This window comes from Ursus americanus, chromosome 25 (genome assembly GCF_024610735.1).
Source record: "Ursus americanus isolate L20-20 chromosome 25, mUrsAme1.1.p, whole genome shotgun sequence".
NCBI classification, from domain to species: domain Eukaryota; kingdom Metazoa; phylum Chordata; class Mammalia; order Carnivora; family Ursidae; genus Ursus; species Ursus americanus.
In genome coordinates, this window is record NC_142151.1 from 29,219,871 (window position 1) to 29,241,342 (window position 21,472).

General features: G+C 37.9%; 1 protein-coding gene across 5 annotated transcripts in view; it reads right to left on the bottom strand.

Annotated features, from left to right (window-relative positions):
- The window catches only part of DENND5B (DENN domain containing 5B), a 186,329-nt gene that overhangs the window by 90,281 nt on the left and 74,576 nt on the right, over positions 1-21,472 (bottom strand). For 4 of the 5 annotated variants that reach the window (XR_006782314.2, XM_087855756.1, XM_087855755.1 and 1 more), the window contains exons 2-4: positions 18,937-19,002; positions 15,713-15,822; positions 4,325-4,991 (exon numbers count right to left, since the gene is read on the bottom strand). Coding sequence is in view for 4 of the 5 variants with exons in the window: in XM_087855756.1 (XP_087711882.1) it covers positions 4,325-4,991; positions 15,713-15,822; positions 18,937-19,002 (843 nt within the window). In the remaining variant the exon portion in view is untranslated. The remainder of the gene's footprint in view (positions 1-4,324; positions 4,992-15,712; positions 15,823-18,936; positions 19,003-21,472) is intronic. The other variant, XM_045811891.2, reaches the window with a different exon arrangement.

The following is a 21,472-nucleotide window of genomic DNA, read 5'->3' on the forward strand; positions in this document are numbered from 1 at the left end:
TTTAAAATTTCTAGCTATTATCACCACAAAGTGCGTGTGATATACACACTCTCTAAATAGCAGATTGAATCTGTTTAAATGGGCTATGGACCAGAATTTCAAATCAGTCCAGAAGGACAGTTGTCATCACTGAAATCCATCTACTTTGATTCACTTTGGGTTTGCACAGTAATTGTTTAGACTTACAATGTTTTTAAATTTTATGGCATAGCTTTATTAGTGAAAAAGAACTGGAGTATTAGATGCTATTAAAACTCCCTTAACACGGGAAGAATGAAGGAGGGCACCAGAGAACAAATCAACATAATGACTCTTACTTCATTCATTTAAATGAAATCTCTTTCTCTAATGGGAGAGACATTGTCAATATTAAAATGTGCATTTACACAGAGCTTTCATTTTATACTCTACACTTATTCAGCATGATCCCTGTATAACAGATTGGCAGAGTGAGTTAATAATTTAAAAATAAATATTGAGACAGATAAGGAAAGAGTAAGTGCAGTGCCCAATACAGTTAACACGGTGGTTAAGTGCTTTGGAGAAAGAAAGATACAAGCACCATTCTTAGCTCTACAACATTACCTAATAGCTGTGTGATCTCAGGAAGGTTACTTAGCTTCACTGAGCCTCAACTTCCCTTTGATAAAACATGGATAAGAGCAGTAACTCATTGGTGTTGAAGAGAGAAGAATCCCCAAAACAACATACAAGGCATTTTTATAGTATAATTCCTAACACAGAATGATTTCAGTGAATGGTTATAAAATTACCATATGAGACTTTCTTTTGTACGACACTTAAAATACGTGTGTGTGCATCTCCAAAGGCAAGGGAAACAAAAGAAAAAATGAACTTTTGGGACTTCACCGAGATGAAAAGTTTCTGCACAGCAAAGGAAACAGTCATCAAAACAAAGAGGCAACCCACAGAATGGGAGAAGATATTTGCAAATGAAACTGCAGATAAAGGGCTGGTATCCAAGAACTATAAAGAACTTCTCAAACTCAATACATGAGAAACGAATAATCAAATCAAAAAATGGGCAGAAGATATGAACAGACACTCTTCCAATGAAGACATACAAATGGCTAACAGACACATGAAAAACTGTTCAAAATCATTAGCCATCAGGGAAATTCAAATCAAAACCACATTGAGATACCACCTTACGCCAGTTAGAATGGCAAAAATTGACAAGGCAGAAATAAATGTTGGAGAGGATGTGGAGAAAGGGGAACCCTCTTACACTGTTGGTGGGAATGCAAGTTGGTACAGCCACTTTGGAAAACAGTGTGGAGGTCCCTGAAAAAGTTAAAAATAGAACTACCCTATGACCCAGCAATTGCACTACTGGGTATTTACCCCCAAAATACAGACGTAGTGAAGAGAAGGGCCATATGCACCCCAACGTTCATAGCAGCATTGTCCACAATAGCTAAAGTGGAAGGAGCCGAGATGCCCTTCAACAGGCGAATGGATAAATGTGGTTCATATATACACTGGACTATTACTCAGCCATCAGAAAGAACGATTACCCAACATTTACAGCAACATGGACGGGACTGGAGGGGATTATGCTAAGTGAAATAAGTCAAGCAGAGAAAGACAATTATCATATGGTTTCACTCATTTGTGGAACATAAGGAATAGCAGGGAGATTGGTAGGAGAAGGAAGGCAAGAATGAAGGGGGGGTAAACAGAAGGGGGAATGAACCACGAGAGACTATGGACTCTGGGAAACAAACTGAGGGCTTCAGAGGGGAGGGGGGTGCGGGGACTGGGATAGGCCCGTGATGTGTATTAAGGAGGGCACGTATTGCATGGAGCATGGGTGTTATATGCAAACAATGAATCATGGAACACCACATCAAAAACTAATGATATATTGTATGGTTACTAACATAACAATAAAAAATTTTTAGGGGCGCCTGGGTGGCACAGCGATTAAGCGTCTGCCTTCGGCTCAGGGTGTGATCCCGGCATTGTGGGATTGAGCCCCACATCAGGCTCTTCCGCTATGAGCCTGCTTCTTCCTCTCCCACTCCCCCTGCTTGTGTTCCCTCTCTCACCGGCTGTCTCTCTCTGTCGAATAAATAAATAAATAAATCTTTAAAAAAATTTTTTTAAAAAATGTGTGTGTGTGTGGGGGGGAGAGTGTCCTATCATCTCAGGATTCATTTGTTGTTCTTGGCATAAAACCAAATTACCATAAAAACCCCACAAAACCCCACAAAAAACAAAAAACACCTCATTTTAGTACAGAAACATGCTCATAAATACTCAGGCTTCTTCATTTGAAACTGAATTAAATTGGCAGATATTAATCAACTATAACTTTTCAGCAGCTTCCATGAGCCTGCTGGGATAAGCTAATCAAACAGCAGAAAGATGAGAGCTCAGGACAGACCACATGCAGTGAGACACGCAGTGCTTCTTAAAAGAGAAAGTGCGATAATGAAAGGTTTTCTCGCTAAGAAAAAAAAAGAAAGCCCTAACATTCTGTATAAGAGAACACTTATTAGGCCCTCAACCCTGAAACAGATGCCTTGACTATTTAATTTAACAAAGCTATACTTTAAATGCAGTAATATGTTGGACCCATGCAACTTAAAAATATACATAAGTTATAGAGGACTGTATAGGACTAATAAAACTAATAATAATTACAATAATACAGGCTATCCTTTAGTGCCAATTATGCCCCAAGTATCCTGTACAGGTTTTCTTAGTTAACCTTCACAATAAATCAGTGAGAGAGAAGGAAAAAACCCTGTTATCTCCATAAAGATGAATTAACTGACACTCAGGAAGATTATGTAGCTTGTCTGTGGTTACAGTTAGTATGTGACAGAGCAGAGATTTGAACCTAGGATTGTGATGACTTCAAAAACCAATATTCTTTCTGGTCCAAACTGCTTCTCTAGGCAGAACTAAAACTGAACTAACTGACCTCGAAGATCCCTTGCAAATCTATGACTGAGTTAATACACCCGAGGGTATCTAGTTCCAAGCCCTGTCCCCTTCCAGCAACTCTCTAACCCCTACCCTGGCTTCAGGGAAAAAAGCAAGAAAGGAAGAAATAGAAAGGAAGAGAGAATTACTTAAAGTTACAGTTTTAGATACAAACAAGGGATCTGCAGGTAATGATAAGCCCTAAGAAAGTGGGAGCAAGAGGAAAGGAAAGAATTTCGATTGGTCATTAGAGAACTTCTTGACAACAAAAACTGAGACATCAGAACACATTATCAAAGAACATTATGTAGGATAAACTGAAGAAAATACAACCTCGTGAAGGGCTGTCAACACACAAATAGTGTCAACATACACACAAGATGGGGAAGTACAAATATAGCCTACTTGGCTCAGCCTCACTTATAATTTAAAATAGAAAAGAAAAAAAAAGAAAGTGGTAAAATAAGCTTGACAGCAGCAGTCAGGAGACCGCACTACAATTCTGCTAGCCTAAATACAAGTTAGCAAAAAGCTAACCCAAATATTTGTGCCACATTTTTCAAAGGACCCATCGATGTGCAACAACCATTTTTTACTTTCCTTCCACTTGGCTATCCATTAAGACTGAACATCTCTATTTCCTCTGCAAAATCATGTTCAGATTGCAACCAGTACTCTCGTTCAGGTTCAACATTAGCCATCATAAATGCACTTATAAAACTCAAATTTTGTTAAGTTTCTTAAGTATATGCTGGGAGAACTTTGAATGAAAAAAATCACAAAGGTAACTTCCTTTTGGGAATAAAAGCAAAATAAAACAAAAACGCTCCACATAAGTCTTAGAACTGTTAGACCCAGGAGAGTCACATCTAGTGAAATCCCCCACAGGCAAAGATCCAAAATTGATTGCCTTAGGAAGCTTCAGAGTCAACAATTTCATTTATGCCTTTCCAATGTCAGCTGAGTTTGGATGTGAACCTTTCCTCATCTGCAAAAAATAAGACAGCTACATGCTCTTGGTACTAACATCATTCTCTCACTTCTGTTATGAAAAGAAATGTGTTTCTTTTATGATGATCATGTTCTATCTGGAAAAAAGGGCCTATTTCCATTAAAAAATAAATACACTCAAGTCAGCCAGATTAAGGCTTTTGTTCACTTTCCTGTTTGTCTCCACAGCCACTGATGCCTCAAAGAGAAGTAATATCTTAGCCTCTGGTCCCACCTAAAACAACTGCTCCTTTTACACAAAACAGAAGACTTCTGACCATTAATTGTTTGGTTCTAATAGTATACCCCATGAAAATGCAGTAGTTGGGATTTGTAAGTACTTTTTTGGGGGGAGACTTAAAATCCAGGGATGACTTACCTTGTGAGTAGAGAAGGATCTGCATCTCTAAAAGAACACAGGTAAACACCTGCACCAGATTTTCCAATCCTAGAAGCTCAAAGGCCTCTCGAAGAGGGTAATCGGAGAGGGGGAGTTCATTGGGGCCAGGTCTCTGGCAGATGACGGGTTCATAAACACCATAAAATTTCAGGGATCGCCCTGGAGGTGGAAGGGGCACCTCGTAGAGAATGTTATGGATGTAGCTCTCAAGCGGCAAGGGCGGCGGCTGCTGGGAGGTCACTGCCTTGTAAAGCTGGATAAGGAATTTCTTGCAGGCCTGCATGAAAGGCAGCGGTGTGATCAAACATATACTTTTTGAAACATACAGCGTGTCTCTGCTGATGTCATAGGAGTTGTATCGCTGGAGTTTCAGAAGGGAAGTCGTATCTCCCTCGTCGATACTGCTCGCCAGTGAGTCCATGCTGCAGGACGACGAGGCGTACACGCTGCTGTAGTGCTCGGCGTTGTGCATCTGGTAGAGCGTCTGCATGGCTGTGCAGATCTGCTTACTTGTCACTTCTTCATAAAAAGTGAGAACAAAGCCATAGGTACGAGAACCATCTTCCCGGGTAATTATAAATGAGTGGAACTGAGGGTCTTTATTGTCAGTCTGAGTTCTGAAAGACAGCCCTTTAGGCATGCACAACTGTGGAGGAAGGGGGAAAAGTATCAGAATGCAGTACACAAACCAGAACAAATGTTTGTTGTTTTTAACACAACAGGACTCAAAAGGACACAATATTAAGTTTTATCCATACTTAATATTATTAGCAGCAGCCTTGAGTTAGAAATAAATTATAAGTCCCTATTTCACACACAGATAAAATTATTTTATTTTACTTTTTTTTAAACGATTTTATTTATTTATGTGACAGAGAGAGAGCCAGCGAGAGAGGGAACACAGCAGGGGAGTGGGAAAGGAAGAAGCAGGCTCCCAGCGGAGGAGCCCGATGTGGGGCTCGATCCCATAACGCCGGGATCACGCCCTGAGCCGAAGGCAGACGCCCAACGACTGCGCCACCTAGGCGCCCCAGATAAAATTATTTTTAAAAGAAACATATATAGAAAGAAAAACATCTTTACTGTATATTATATTACATGCAGGAGGTCTAAGAATGGAAGATCTTTGACTTGTTCCCAGTAAACCTCTATTCCAAGCCTGTGACCTTCAGCATGCATGTAACTTCTCTGAGCCTCTTTCTTTATCTACATTTGCTAATCGATACTTGAGGCAAAATATTCAAAGACACTTTACAAATATTTAAGTACCATTTTTTGAGCAATGATGGTAGTATTTCAGAGGAATAGGGAAGTAGGTGAAGGCTCATCTGATAAATTAAAAAAAATAAAAATAATATCATTTTCACTATTTCAAACAATATTATACTTGATCTTAGAAACAGAAACTTTAAAAATAGAATGATTTTTTGCTGAAGCAGAGGAGTAGAAACAAAGATATTTTAGATTCGCTCCAGTAGATATTATGTTTTAGGTCTTGGTAACTACCCAGGATTGAGTCAAACTTGGGAACAAAATTACCTGAGGAGTTAAAGATGCTATCCTTAAGATTCTTAAAATGCAATTTGAATTCATTCTTTAAAACATTTTAAATAAAATAAAACAAATTACAGAAAATTTGAAATAGACTAAGGAAAAAAACCTTGTAATTTAACTATCCTAACATAATGATCATTATTAATTTTTATGTATTTCTATTTTTGTACTGCAATATGCTTTCTGCATAGAAATAACTTTACCACAGTTATTACATTTTTCTTTTTCAGACTTAACAATCAAACTGATGTGAAACTTAGAAGTTCTTCCCACGTTATTAAGAAAATGCAATTCAGCTTGAAAGTTACATGTGCTTCATTCAAACTGTCAACAAACACTTATTAAGTGTCTTTATGAGCCAGGCCCTATGATGGTGATATAAGTCAGAAAGACAGACAGACATGTTCCTGCTCCTATGGAGCTTCCAGTCCAGTAAGGACAGCAGATCACAAACTGACAATCATAAACTGCAAATAAAGTATGGGAAGTGCTATGATCGGGTAAATACAGACTGCCATGGAAAAAATATAGCAGAAGGACGTAAGTTAGAAAAGGAGCTACGAGGGGCGCCTGGGTGGCACAGTCGTTAAGCGTCTGCCTTCGGCTCAGGGCGTGATCCCGGCGTTCCGGGATCGAGTCCCACATCGGGCTCCTCTGCTGGGAGCCTGCTTCTTCCTCTCTCACTCGCCTGCTGTGTTCCCTCTCTCGCTGGCTGTCTCTCTGTCACATAAATAAAAAAAAAAAAAAAAAAAAAAAAAAAGGAGCTACCAGAAAAAAATAAAGGAAGTCTAAGTGGAAACCTGAAGATGAGTATAGGTGTTAGTAAGATGAAGAGAAGACAGAGAGGGCATGTGTGCAAAAGCCCACAAGACAGAACATGAGGGTTTGAGGAAGTAACACATGTTTCTTGTAGGTGGGGAACAGAATGCAAGATGGGGGGAGGTTGTCCTACACTGTTGGTGGGGATGCAAGCTGGTGCAGCCACTCTGGAAAACAGTATGGAGGTTCCTCAAAAAGTTGAAAATAGAGCTACCCAACGACCCAGCAACTGCACTACTTGGTATTTACTCCAAAGATACAAGTATGTAGTGATTCGAAGGGGTACCTGCACCCCAATGTTTACAGCAGCAATGTCCACAATAGTCCAACTATGAAAAGAGCCTAAATGCCCACTGACAGCTGAATGGATAAAGAAGATTTGGTGTGTATAGAGAGAGAGAGAGAGAGAGAGAGAGAGAGAGAGAGAGAAACACACACACACACACACACACACACACACACACACACACAGAGAGAGAGGAATATTATGCAGCCATAAAAAATAAAATCTTGCCATTTGCAATGATATGGATGGAACTACAGGGTATTATGCTAAATGAAATAAGTCAATCAGAGAAAGATAGTTATCATATGATCTCACTGATATGTGGAATTTAAGAAACAAAACAGAGGAACACAGGGGAAGAGAGGAAAAAATAAAACAAGATGAAATCAGAGAGGGAGACAAACCATAAGAGATTCTTAATCACAGGATACAAACAGAGGGTTGCTTGCGGGAGTGGTGAGGGATGAGGTAAGTGGGTGATGGACATTAAGGAGGGCACGTGATGTAATGAGCACTGGGTATTATATAAGACTGATGAATCACATATCTGTATCTCTGAAACCAATAATACATTATATGTTAATTAATTGAATTTAAAAAAAGATGGGGGGAGGTTAGAGAGAACACAAGAGAAATAATTGGAGGCTAGGTTGTGAAGAGGTTTGGTGACTCATGTTAGAAGTCTGAAGAGGATGATGGGAAACCTCTGAAGGGTGTTTAGCAGGAAGGGGACAATTAGATGTGCCTCTCAGCATGTCAATCTTCCTGCACTTGAAGGGCCATGTTTTTCGAAGGGGTTCCAAGGAGACAGCAAGAATGCCTCAGGGCTTTGGAGTCATCTCTGACTTCCCTCTTTCTCTCTCACTCTATTATCCAATCCATCAACAAAGATCATCAGCTCTACCTTCAGAAATATATTCAGAAACAAATTACTACTATCTTTACTCTTACCATTCTAATTTAAGCCATTTTCTTCTCTTGCCTAGATAAATATTTAATATCCTGCTCAACAGTCTCCCTGTCTTTGCCCTTGACCCCATAATCTAGTCCCCAAAGAGTAGCACAGTGATCCTTAAAAAATATAAGTTACCTCTTGTCACTCTTCTCAGAACCTCCAATGGCCTCTCATCTCACTAAAAGCTGAAATCTTTACAATATAAGGCCCCTGTAAGGCCCTACATGAACTCATCTCTGCCTTCATCTCCTACTCTTTAGCTCACCTACTCTGCTCCACCAACACTGGCCACTCTGTTCTTCTGTGAAAACACCTAGCAGGCACTTACCAAAAGCTGCTGTTCCTTCTGGTTGGAACTATCTTCCCCTAAGGTTCCACAAGGTTCATTCCCTGTGGCAGACTGTATTTTCTAAAAATGACTCCAACAGTATTTCTAGTTCTAATGGTGTTCTAGAACCTTGCCACTCTCTCATCAAGTCCGCGGGGGGGGGGGGGGGGGCGGCTCGCTGAGAGCACCTACGCCCAGGACTTGAAAACTTGTTCTGTAAAAAGCCAGATAATAAATATTTTAGGCTCTGCAGGCCTTAAAATCTTTGTCACAACTACTCAGCACTACCATTGTAGTATAAAAGCAGCCACTGACAACACATAAAGGAATGGGGATGACTTTGTTCCAATGAAACTATATTTATAAATAGGTAGCCAGTTGGATTTGACCTAAGGGCTAGTTTGCCCACCCTGGCCTAGTCAAGTAAAATATAATGGAGGTAACAAGTGACAAATGAGTGACTTTTCAGGCTAAAAAGGCAATATAATTTCCATCTCTCTCTTTGGTCACACACACTGGGAGCTCTGAGCCAACATATAAGAAATCTGACTAACCCGAAGCTGCCATACTAGGACCACATGGAGAGACTGCAAAGATAGAGGCTTCCTCAGCGATGTTCCTAGCCCTAGAGATATACCTGTGAGTGAGTGAGCCTTCAGATGACTCCAGTCGTTAGCCTTCGAACCACTCTGACTCCCAGTAGAGCAGAGGGGTTACCCTGCTAAACCCTACCCAAATTGCCGATTTGTAAGCAAAGTAATAGTTTAGTTTTTTAAATCAAGAGTCAACCAACTATAGCCCTTAGTTCAAATCCAATCTGCCACCTATTTTTGCAAATAAAATTTTATTGGAACACAGTAGTGCCCATCCACTCAAGCACTGTCTGTGTCTACTTTTGCACCACAACAGCAGAGATGAGTAACTGACAGAAACCATATGGCCTACGATGCCTCAACTATTTACTACTAGGCCCTTTATGAAAAAAAATTTGCTAACCCACAACCCATGTTTTAAGCCACTTAAATAGTACTGGGGTGGTTTGTTATATAGCAATAGATAATGGAAACACTCCCTTACTTTCTTTAAGTTTCCACATAAATATTATCCTAAAGAACCTTCCTTTATCATTCCAGAAAAAATACAGTTTTCATCCTATAAATGCCATTAAAATGTCACTTTTCCTCTAGAAAGTCTTCAGTGAATGGGGAAGCAATTCGAGTCTTGGACTGCTGTATACATATGTACATTGTAAACTGACACACATTACTAGTCTCTCTATTTTGTTTGGATCTCTAGATTGTAAATGACTCAAGGACTGGTGCTATATTTCTATGACTGTAAACATGTAAGAGTACCACACACAGAACAATATACTATTTGGGGCCATAAATGGTGACTGATAACAAACATACAAAGCAAAAACCATAAAGCTTAGTATTATTAGGTCAGTGAAAATGTCTTTACATTTCATACCACTGAATATGGGAACTAGAAATAACTAAGGTACCTTTACATAATTATTTTTATATATGTTGAAAAGAATTAAATTACTATGTATATTTGGGTAGAATAAGACACAGAGTTAGGTAAAAAATACAAATAGCTGAATTTGTTACAGGAAAATTTGTTTATTCCTAATCCTGGGAATAGCTGTGTAAGGAAAGGCCATTGCAGGACCTTTTCATAGTTATGTCTTCACATTAAAACTGCTTTCATTATAATAAGAGGAGATCCTCTGCTGATTTATGAATAAAAACTCATCTGACACATCCACTATTGTCAGTAAAGACTGTAGGCAGGAAGACTTGAATCCCTGTTGCTCTAGGCTATGTTCAAACGTATATGGGATAGTGCATGACATACATGTATTTGTTGAATGAATGAACAAACAAACACGAAAACAAACAAAAACAATAGCTAGGGCACAGGATCAGATTTAGCTCCTCCCTCAAGTCTATAGTTCTCTTTTTACATGTAGTAGGCAATACAGAAACTCAGTGACCTCCAAAGTCAAAATAAAGATTTAATTTAATTGATAGGCTTTCCTGACATCATAAGCCACAAAATTACAGCTCCAACTGTTTTTGAACAGCTGCCAAATATTCCCTTAAGGTTTTATAGCTTTCTTGAGCATGCATTCAAACATTTACAGGGAAAGCTTGCCAAAAGTTGTGCTCAAAGTAAAGAATGACTTTCTATGCTATGGATAACAGATGTAAGAATTCTTAAATTCTCTTCCTACGAATCAAAAAAAGTAAGAATTATATTTCTAATCTGGGAACCATGACTTGGAAAATGCTGCTGCCTTTTCATTTTAAGAGTGAGGCTTCTTGTATGAATTGTCAGGCTTATTTTTCAGAAAATCTGAGACATAAATCAAGATTTGCTCACTAGGGCATCCAACAATCTCTTGTTATCCCTCATATTGCCTTTTACTAACAATATCCCCTCTCCAACCCACTCTCCCACAATAAAACAACTCAACATTTAGGGTTGTTGTTTACCAGATTGCCACTGGTAATCAGATTACTTTAGCCAGGGTGGGCTCACAGTGCTATGTACCCTTCCTGGTTTGAGCCACCACATGTCCTTATTATCCCTCTGGATTATTTCAGGTGGTTTGACTAGAATTTTAACAATTCCTTTTTCCATCTTTTAGTTCTCTGACTTCCATGCCCTCTCTTATTATACAAATAAAAGATAAATTATTCAGAGTTGGTCTGTTTGCCCTTTCTTTCTCCTACCTTCATTCCGTCTCTCCCCCCTTTTTCCTTTAATAAATGTTTATTTTATGTCATATATTACATTAGACCTTGGTAATTCAAAAGACAAATATGAAAATAATCTCTTCAAATTAAAAAAAAAGAAAATAATCTCTTCAGGGAGTTCACAGTCTGGTAAAAAAGACAAACACAAACCAACGGTTATAAAATAACGTGATCAGTGCTGCTGTGGAGCATGTTCAAGACATTACAGAAACAGAGAAGAGAGAGCACTAACTATTCCTGCTTAGGATGATTTTGCAGGGGAGGTAACACCTGAATAGACAAAGACACGGAAGGGAAGTACTGTAAGTAAGCAAACATTCCTTCATTTATTCAATGACTTCAGCCTCTACTGGGTGTAAAACTAGGGATACAGCAGGAGAAATAGAGCTGATAACTAGCTACATAATCAATTATTTAACTGCAGCTGTGACAGGTACTTCAAAAGGTACAAGGTGCTAAAAGGTCCTAAGAGAACCAGGTCCTAAGAGACCTGACTAAATAGTGGAAGGGTGGTCAGGGATGGCTTCTCTGAAAAAATTATGATTAAAACGAAACCTGAAGGGTAAGCATTCACCAGGGGAAGGAGAAGTGGAAGAGCCTTCCCAAGAGAAGTGGCAGCAGAAGCAGAAGAATGGAAAGGAAGAAGGGAAAGGACAGGAACAGAAGTCCAGGTAAGAGAGTTTGAGGGTGTGGACTAAGGTGGGTGTGTAGAAACAGAAAGAAGTAGATAGATAACTGACTGCACATGGGAGAGGGTAAAAAAGTGAGAACTTTCAAGAATAATGCCAGATTTTTGGCTTAGGCAACGAGGTGGATGGCTGTACCATTCACTGACCAAGGCTAGTGGTAAGATCGCGAATTCAGTATTGGACATGTTAAGTTTGAGATACCCGTGAAATGTTCTAGCTGCAAAGTTAAGAAAACAGGTGGGCTCCCCTGGTAATGGCTGGATTAGAGTCCCATTCCTATGGTTTTATTGTGAGACATGAACTTAAACTTGGATGAAAATGAGGGCTTATTTTCATTCTAATGTCAAACCTGTTAATCTAACTAAGGGTTATCCATCTCAAATTCGAGTACTTGCTGAGTCTGTAAAAAGTATATATAGCTCTGGGGCGCCTGAGTGGCGCAGTCGTTAAGCATCTGCCTTTGGCTCAGGGCGTGATCCTGGAGTTCTGGGATCAAGCCCCACATCAGGCTCTCCCGCTGGGAGCCTCCTTCTTCCTCTCCCACTCCCCCTGCTTGTGTTCCCTCTTTCTCTGGCTGTCTCTATCTCTGTCAAATAAATAAATAAAATCTTTAAAAAAAAAAAAAGTATATATAGCTCTTTTTCCTTTGAATCTTACCAGACGGGCATCTGAATAGGTTTTTTTTCAGTCAACCCTTTACCCTTTACTCTTTGCTCATCATTCCACCCTAACCTTCTTTGTGATCAAAGTAAATAGTAAATTGTAAACTTAGAGCTTTATAAAGATTACAAAAAGCTTTATAACAGTTATGACTCTTTTAGTTACTTGAAATATCATATATCAAATGTTTCATTTAGAATAGATATACAAAACAGAATCTTTATATTTCATTTAAGTTGTTTAAAAAGGTATTGATCATATTTTCCTAACAATCCCTAGGTTCATTACATTCTTAAGGATAAGATCTACCGACCAGAACATTATATAGGTAGTCATGGATGCCAATATGCAGAACCTCAAAGAGATCTGAAATGGGGGTAGGGGGAGGCAGAGGGACTTTAGCTCCATTTGCAATGCTTCACCTCACGTAAGAGAAAAAGTACCAATTTGAAGCAAATCTGTCAAAGTTGAAATGTGTTAGTTCTGAGTATATGACTGTTCTGTTGTTTTGTTTTATGATACTTCCCCCTCCCCTTTTTTTATCATGAAAGTCTCTCAATCAGTAACCAAAAGAGACATAAAAAGCAATTAATTCAGAAACAATTTCACCTGTCATTTATATTTATTTTCTATTACATTTGTACGGCACTCACAGAATTTTTTTTATTTAACAAAGTTCACTGCTCTGGAGTATTTAATTTCTGCATGAAATTAATGACCCTTCTTCAAAGCACCACTGTTGCTTGTTAAAGAAGTGACTGATATTATAGAAGGTGACGACTCATTGGAGTGGGATTTTGCTAAAGGCAAGAAAAAGCTTTAGACCTCTAGGTGGGAATAAATTATAGAATCATACAAACATACTTACTAATAAATAAGAGGAAATTAAGGGCAGTAAATCCATGACCCAAATGTAGACTAGTTTAATGGGATGCTTTTCAGAGATTTTCAAGGAATGCCAGCAAATCCTTTTAGATTTGCAGCAGTAACCAAAATACTATGCGGTGCTTAACCATCAAAACATAAGCCTATGTGTTTATTCTTCATAGGAGACTTTGGTTGCTTACATAAAATCATCCCAGAGGCAAAAGGAAAGAAAATATCAAAGACAGATTAAGGAAGCTGATCACTGCTTTAAAGATGAATGCTTTACAGACCAAGGCTAAAGCTATCATGGTTGTCTCACTATTAATGCTTAATTTAAATGATTACAGAAAGAAAACACCAAGAGTGGCATTTTGTTCCAAGTGACTATGGATTCATACTGTAGTAAAAACCATTCTAGTTTCTCACAGATGAATTTATACTTTGAAATATCTTACTAATTTAAGAAGTCAAGTGTTGTAATCTATTTACATTCTTATCTAGGTTTCCATTGCTTCATTTAGACACTCTTTTAATACTTTTCTATTAATTTGCTGGCACAGCAGCTGATAAATTATTTTTTGTCATTGCTGTTTGTTGACTATTTTAGTCAGAAGCTTGCCTGTGTTCCTCCAAGTGTCATAAATATAACAAAACAGTTGTGTTCTCCTTAATATCTATGGTTCTGTCTTCACCAAAGATGAGGCTAGGCTCCACAGTATTAACTTCCAGCAAAATGGCATCTCTGATTAGAGAAATAACTACACTGTGTTCTGTGAAGAATCAAAGTCAAAGTGCCAAGTGCCTTGGGCATTTGTACTCAGAAAAGTACCAAGCTATTCCTTCTTTGTAGCAAGCTCAGACTGGAATGAATTCACTGTGATACAGAAATACCACAAAAGATCCAATGTGACCCATGTCATTTCAGAGGAGGTCAAAACTAAGTTACATCATTTTTCTTTGGGGGAGGCAGCATGTAGATGGGGAAAAAGTGAGCTAGAGAGTAAAAATGATCTGGATTTAATCTCTGAGACTCCCTGGATAACTTTGGTTTAGTAATCTCTGTAAAATATGAATAAGAACTCTCACTGGGCACATGTAAGCATGTATATGAAAGTAACATACATGAGCTATCTAGCAGGTATCTACTGTATATTAATTTCCTTCCCTTATAGTATCATATCATAATGGGATCTTTTGGCTCTACCTTTAAAATAACTCAAAAAGAACTACACCTATCAGTGTCTCAGTCCACTCTTAATTATTTCTATGCCTATTATGCCTGATCTCTGATTTGCTCACTTTGGGGCTCACTTTATAATCACAGAATTCCATTCATGGGATCCCAAAATATTACCCAGGCTTCTAAGTGGGACCCTCCCTAAATAATCTGAAAACTACAACTATCTGGAAGAATCTCTAAAGGGACTTCTAACAATCACTGGTAGTTCACTGCATTAATTCAAATTCCTTATAAACAAATTCTTACTAATGTCTAACTGATGAATTGAAGTTCCTTTTCCTCTTTACTTTCTGAATATGATAAATTACAGGCCCATATCATACAACATTCCTTGAAATATGAAAACTGTAATCATGTTCCTCTATCAGGTTCCTCTCCAGGCAAAGAAATATTACTGTTTATCAAAGCATCTATGTATTAATTAATACAAAACCACAACACAGCTTAATAGTAGGAAAAGAAAATGGGCTTTGAGGAACATATGGACCTGGATGTTCACAGCAGCATTATCTATAACAGTCAAATTATGGAAACAGCCCAAGTGTTCATCAACTGATGAATGGGTATAGAAGAGATGGTATATACACACAATGCAATATTACTCAACCATAAAAAAGAATGAGATCTTGCCATTTGCAACAACATGGATGGAGTTAGAGAGTAGAATGCTAAGTGAAATAAGTCATTCAGAGAAAGACAAATACCATACGATTTCATTCATATGTGGAATTTTAGAAACAAAACAAATGAGCATAGGAGAAAAAAAGAGAGAGACAAACCAAGAAACAGACTCTTAACCACAGAGAGCCAACTCATGGTTACCAGAGGAGAGGTGGGTAGGGGGATGCGGGAAATAGGTGATGGGGATTAGGAGTGTACTCATGATGAGCACTGGGTGATGTAAGCACTGAATCACTATATCGTATGCTTGAAACTAATATTACACTGTATGTTAACTAACTGGAATTTAAATAAAAAGGAAATGGGCTTTGAGGGTCTGTTATATATACTTCTCTGCCCTGGGGACTGTAGGAAAAAAACTTCTCTGAGCTTCATTTTCCACATGTATAAAGAGGACAATATTATCTATCTTATAGAATTGTTTATTTAAAACATTAAATTAAATTAAATAATGTAGACATTGTCATCTTAACAAAATAAAATGAAGATTAAAGATAAAACAAAAAACCCAACTACATACCATGTTCACTGCATCTTGATCAAAAGGGTTCCATTCTATATTCTCAGGATAGTGGGCCAGCACTTTGGATTTGAATGTTCTTCTCAAAGGACTCTGGTCAAAATTTTCACCTATAACAAATAATTAATAATTAGTTAATATCTAGAATTTTTTCAAAAGCATGTAGTAGTTTTATTTTTATTTTGTAGACATATTGACTGATAATCTTGAAATCCGGTTCAATTTCTACCTCTAACAGTCTGAGTTGTAAACTTCTCAATGGACAACTGAAAGGAAACTTAATAAAACACCTGCATTTAAAACTTCAGAATCTGAATTTCAATATCCTGGCCAGACAACTATACTAAAAATCAAGATCTCATCAAATAATCTTTGCTGAAACCTAATTATTGTTCTCATTTTACTATGTGGTGATAAAAAAATCTACTTGGAAACATCTAACTTATTAACGAAACATCCTGAATGGAGCATCCTGAATCATACTTCTGATCCTGAGATTTTGTACACGGACAGACACAATGCTGCCATCCTCAAAGGAGGCAATTTTGCTTGAGCTTCCACAGAAATCTGACAAATGTGATTGCATCCAGGCTTTTACAAGTAATACAATTAACAGAATTAGAAATGTCATTACTGAGTTGTCTAGTTTAGTAGACAGAACATATTAAACACACTAAACCTATGAAAAGAAACAAGCTATTCTAAGTCAAATTCATCACCTGTCAAAATTCTGGAAAGATAAAGGCAGGCTATACTTTGATTATTACATATAAAAGACCTCAGTTATAGCTGTCAGCTCAGTTCTTTATCTCCTTGACCAAATTAATTCCCATGAGACCTGTTTCCCCCAAATGCCTTAGTTCCATAAAATATGTTAATGTGGATGGCTCTTAAATTCTCAATGTCAAAAAGTTGAGACTGAAGAATTAGAAGACCTTGGAATATCATTCTGTCTCTTGTGTTTTTTCTGTTTAAGCTTTAATAAGTGTAGAACATAAACTGTTATATCAAAAGATAAATGCTACTTACCAGTATTTGCACAAGTAAAAATACCAAGTAATTTACAAATCATAATTGGGCATCTAGTTAGACTCTGTTTCCATTTTTGATAAAAATATGGAAAGATGGACACTAAAACACCTTTTAGTGCAAAACTTAACAGATCACAAAAGGAGGGAAAAGTTACACTCTAAAATCTTGTTGGAAATTGCAAAATAAAATACACAGAAGCTTTTCTGAATAAAGGCACAGAGTTTAAATAGATTTGCTGCAGCAACTAACCTACTGTTTCTAATTTAAGCCCTTGGCTAATGATTTTCCTTCGGATTCCTCTTACGTATCTCGGCAAATGTTTCATCTCTATCTTTCTACTCCGTATTTCTATCTTCTAAGAGAGAGAGAAAAGCTTTCACTTTTAGAAGAAAAACTGTCAAAAGCATCCCTGAGGACAGTTCATGAGTTTTTGCAACATGCCTCTAAAGTGTGCTGACAAAGTCAATGGAAAAATGTGGAACTGTCCATGAGTCAGTGTGCCTGAAGAAAAGAGTCAGGGTTCATAATGCCTGATTTCAGGAAGGGCAAATGACATTCTTTAAGCTGATACTGTATTCTCATGCAAACACTAAGAATTTTTAGGTTACTCACTTCTTCATTAAAAAAAAAAAAAAAAAAAAGACTAGGGGCACCTGGGTGGCTCAGCTGGTTAAGCGTCTGCCTTCAGCTTGGGTCATGATCTCAGGGTCCTGGGATCGAGGCCCGCATCGGGCTCTCTGCTCAGTGGCTAGTCTGCTTTTCCCTCTCCCTCTGTGATCTCTCTTGCGCTCACTTTCTCTCAAATGAATAAATAAAATCTTAAAAAAAAGAAAAAGACTACTTTTCACTTGACTTTAAGTCACAAAAAACACAAAACAAAAATTCCCTTTTGGTTCTAAAGATCTATGCTGCTGACTCTGCTACTGACACAGAAACGGGATATCCTCAAATAATATACAGCAACCAAGAATGCCTCTCCTTCACCCACCAACATATATCAGAAATGTTTATTTTTATCACAGGTGTAAATAAAATGTGAAACACCGGGGTGGGGGGGCAGAAGAAACAGCACATAATGCGAGATATAACTCTTTGCAACACTTACCTTTAATGAATTCCTGCCTGAGTTTGGTTAAAATAGTAACATTATCTTCATTCATATATATTAAGTTATTAATGGGACAGGATAAATCAGAAAAGCCATGACAGTGCCATTTTCAATATAATTGTTCTGTTAACTAAGGAACACCACACCCTCTTGAAGCACAACGGAATCACCCAGAAGACAGGGAAGGAAAAAACACCTTTTTCGGAGAGAAAAAATTTCACAAAAACACTAACGAAACAGAAACACAAATCTTAGAAAAGAAAAACAGAACCACCACCACTGCTGCCACCACCACCACCACCACCTACTGGACTGCCAAAAAAGGGGGGCAATAGGAAAGATCATTGCTGTATATATAGCTGTCTTGGCAAATACCATTTTGAGGTAAATTAAGGGAAGAACCAACTAAGTAGAAATTCTGATAACACTGTTAAGGAATTAGACATGAGTAGATGTAGTTATCACTACTATCACCAGCCAAAGAAGAGAATCTTGAAGATGCCTTTGGAGATAGGAGGTGGGGGGAACAACCTAGTCTTCTCACTTTGAACCCATGTTATAAATGAACTTCTAACTTAGAATTTACTGCTAGGACTCAGTAGGAGAAATGAATCAGTCTAAGAATTTGGGTTCTCAGGCAATTGAAATGATACATAAACATCCTTTACTTAACTCAAAATCCACCTTTTAAACACTATCCTGAAATTAACAAGAATTATAAATTTGTGCAAGTATTAATATCCCCCACTACAACAACATATAAACTTAATTCCAAGTAATACTGCCAAGTAACTTGCTACTAAATTTAAGCTGCAATTCAGCCTTTCCTTCTAAGAAAAAAGGATATATCTGCCAAGAGAGCTTAAGATTAAATTAGTGAATAATTTTTTCAAGGCTTGAAGCAAATGAGGTCTTTACAAAAATTAAGATGCAGATGAGAGAACAGAAATACAAAATAATACCTATTTTTGCCCAAGCAAAAGTGAAAAAAAAAACAACACCCCAATTATGATGGGCTTGGGGTGAATTAAAATAATGATTTCTAACACCTCAGTTTTTATTTTTACTTATTTTTTATTTTTACCTGAAGTCGTATTTGCAGCATCTTGGCTCTTGCCATGACGATCTGCTTCTAGCCATTGGTACAAAACTACATAATGTAACAGAAACAAAAAACTTTATAAACAAAGAAACACAAACACAAAAGCAAAATGACTTTGAAGAATGGAAAATGAGAATAACAAATTAAACAAAAGCAATAAACATGAGACATTAACGTCAATGGAATGTAGCTTAACACCAATAGTATGTAGCTTATAAGCTATTAGTAATAAGAAAGCACAGAGAACAGGTAATTGTATTTTAATGTAAGAGGTGAAATACTATTTAAACATTTGTAACAGTTATTCATATGGGAAAAAAGCACATATATTCTTCTCAATGCTGATTTGAAGAGAAATACCAGGAGAGAGCTAATGTTTCCAGTCAGATAAAATAAAATATGACAGCAAGACAAAACGACCAACTTTAAAAATTACACCCCAACTTCTGCACACCTATCAGCATGGCTGACGTCCAAAAAACTGACTACACCAAATGCTGACAAGTACATGAAGTGACAGTAACCCTCGTTCAATGCTGGTGGGAAGGCAAAGTGGTACAGCTACTTTGGAAGATGGCTTGGCAATTTCTTAACAAAGCTAAGCACAGTCTTACCATAGGAACCCATAGCTCTAGTCTAATCCAGAGAAACACATCCGACAAATCCCACGAGCAGTAACCTACAATGTACCTGATGAACATTTGCCGAACTATCGAGGACATCAGAAACAAGGGAAGTCTGAGAAGCAGTCACAGCCGAGAGGAGCTTAAGGAGACATGATAACTGAATATAATGCGGTATATTGGATGAGCTCCCCCAAGAGAAAAAGGACTTGAAGTAAACGCTAAGGAAATCTGAGCAGAGTATATATAGACTTTAGCTAACAATTATGTATCAACTGATTTGTTAACTGTAACAGATATACTGCTGTAAGACGTTAATGACAGAAAAAACTGTGTTTGTGTGGATGGGAGGGGAGATGTGAGGCATATGGGAACTCTGTATTATCTTTTCAATTTTTCTAAAATCCGAAACTCCTCTAAAAATCAAGTCTGTTTGAAAAAGCTTTCCAGGGGCGCCTGGGTGGCTCAGTCGTTAAGCGTCTGCCTTCGGCTCAGGGCGTGCTCCTGGCGTTCTGGGATCGAGTCCCACATCAGGCTCCTCCACTGGGAGCCTGCTTCTTCCTCTCCCACTCCCCCTGCTTGTGTTCCCTCTCTCACTGGCTCTCTCTCTCTGTCAAATAAATAAATAAATAAATAAATAAATAAATAAATAAATAAATAAAATCTTTAAAAAAATAATAAAAACTAAAAAGCTTTCCAATAGGTAAGATAAGGACAAAATCATATTATATCCAATCTTATAAGTAACCTACCTTTCAGAAATCATTCTATGCAAACAGGAGCTAAAGTATGCTCTGTACTGAGATTCCATTTAGTCAACTATCCCTTTATGCGCTGTTAACTAGGAAGTGTCAACTCTTGGAGGAAAGTTTACTACAGTAAGGACACAGGCTATTAGGAAATTCACACTAGACCTCTATACCTTTGCAGGTTTGAAGAGTATAAAAACTTCTGAATAGGTTACCCAGATGTCTACAACTTTTAGACATCCAGTCTTCTCTTTAAAGAGTTAAATAAAGATAATGTAGGGTCCTAATCACCAGGGAATCTTCCTATCTATACCTCAAAGGTCTGAATGATCTCAGGACAAAGGCTAAACTTCTACTCTGGGGACTATTTGCCCACAGATATTGTGAGAGTTCTATATCCCAATCAAGGTTTGCAGAAACTTTATACACTCTCCCTTCACAAAACAACAACAAAAACAAAGAGCTGGGGAAGGAAGCCCATGGAACTCCTGGACTGAAGGAATAAAGGAACTAACTGATCCATGATAAAAGGCCAAAGACACCCTCAAATCACCAAGCAGGTTATTTGGATCTTTCCAGACATCCAGATGGTATACTGACATTTATCATGAGGGACTGATGGCCCAAAACAGACCTCAGAATAGCTCCCATTCACCCAGGCAGTGTGCAAGGTCGGTGGCTGAGGGTGCCCCAGTGGGCACACAAGTCAGTATATTTCCCTCCAGGATACTGCACACTTCTGGGAGGCAAACAATTGTTATGATTGGGACTAGCAAGGAAGAATTCTAGAAGCAGACCTCACTCATTCAATATATACTATAGGTATTTTTTGCCTTTCTAGTTTGCAGGAATAACTAACTACTCATTGCAGTACAGAAGTAGCAGAGTAATGAAGTATTAGGCCACGACACAAAAATCTCCCCATTTGGAAAAAAGCAAGTATGGACTTTACAACTGACAATGAATATCACTCTCACAAAAATGAGATATGAGTAGGGAAACTAATATATTAACTGGTCTAACAATTCTGCCTAGCTGTCATCTTACTCTGCCCTGATTAAGGTAGAAACTCTTGGGTGCATTTATGGTATCACCAGGAATATTTACCAATAGTTCAATTACTTCATATAACTCCTGTTTCTGGTT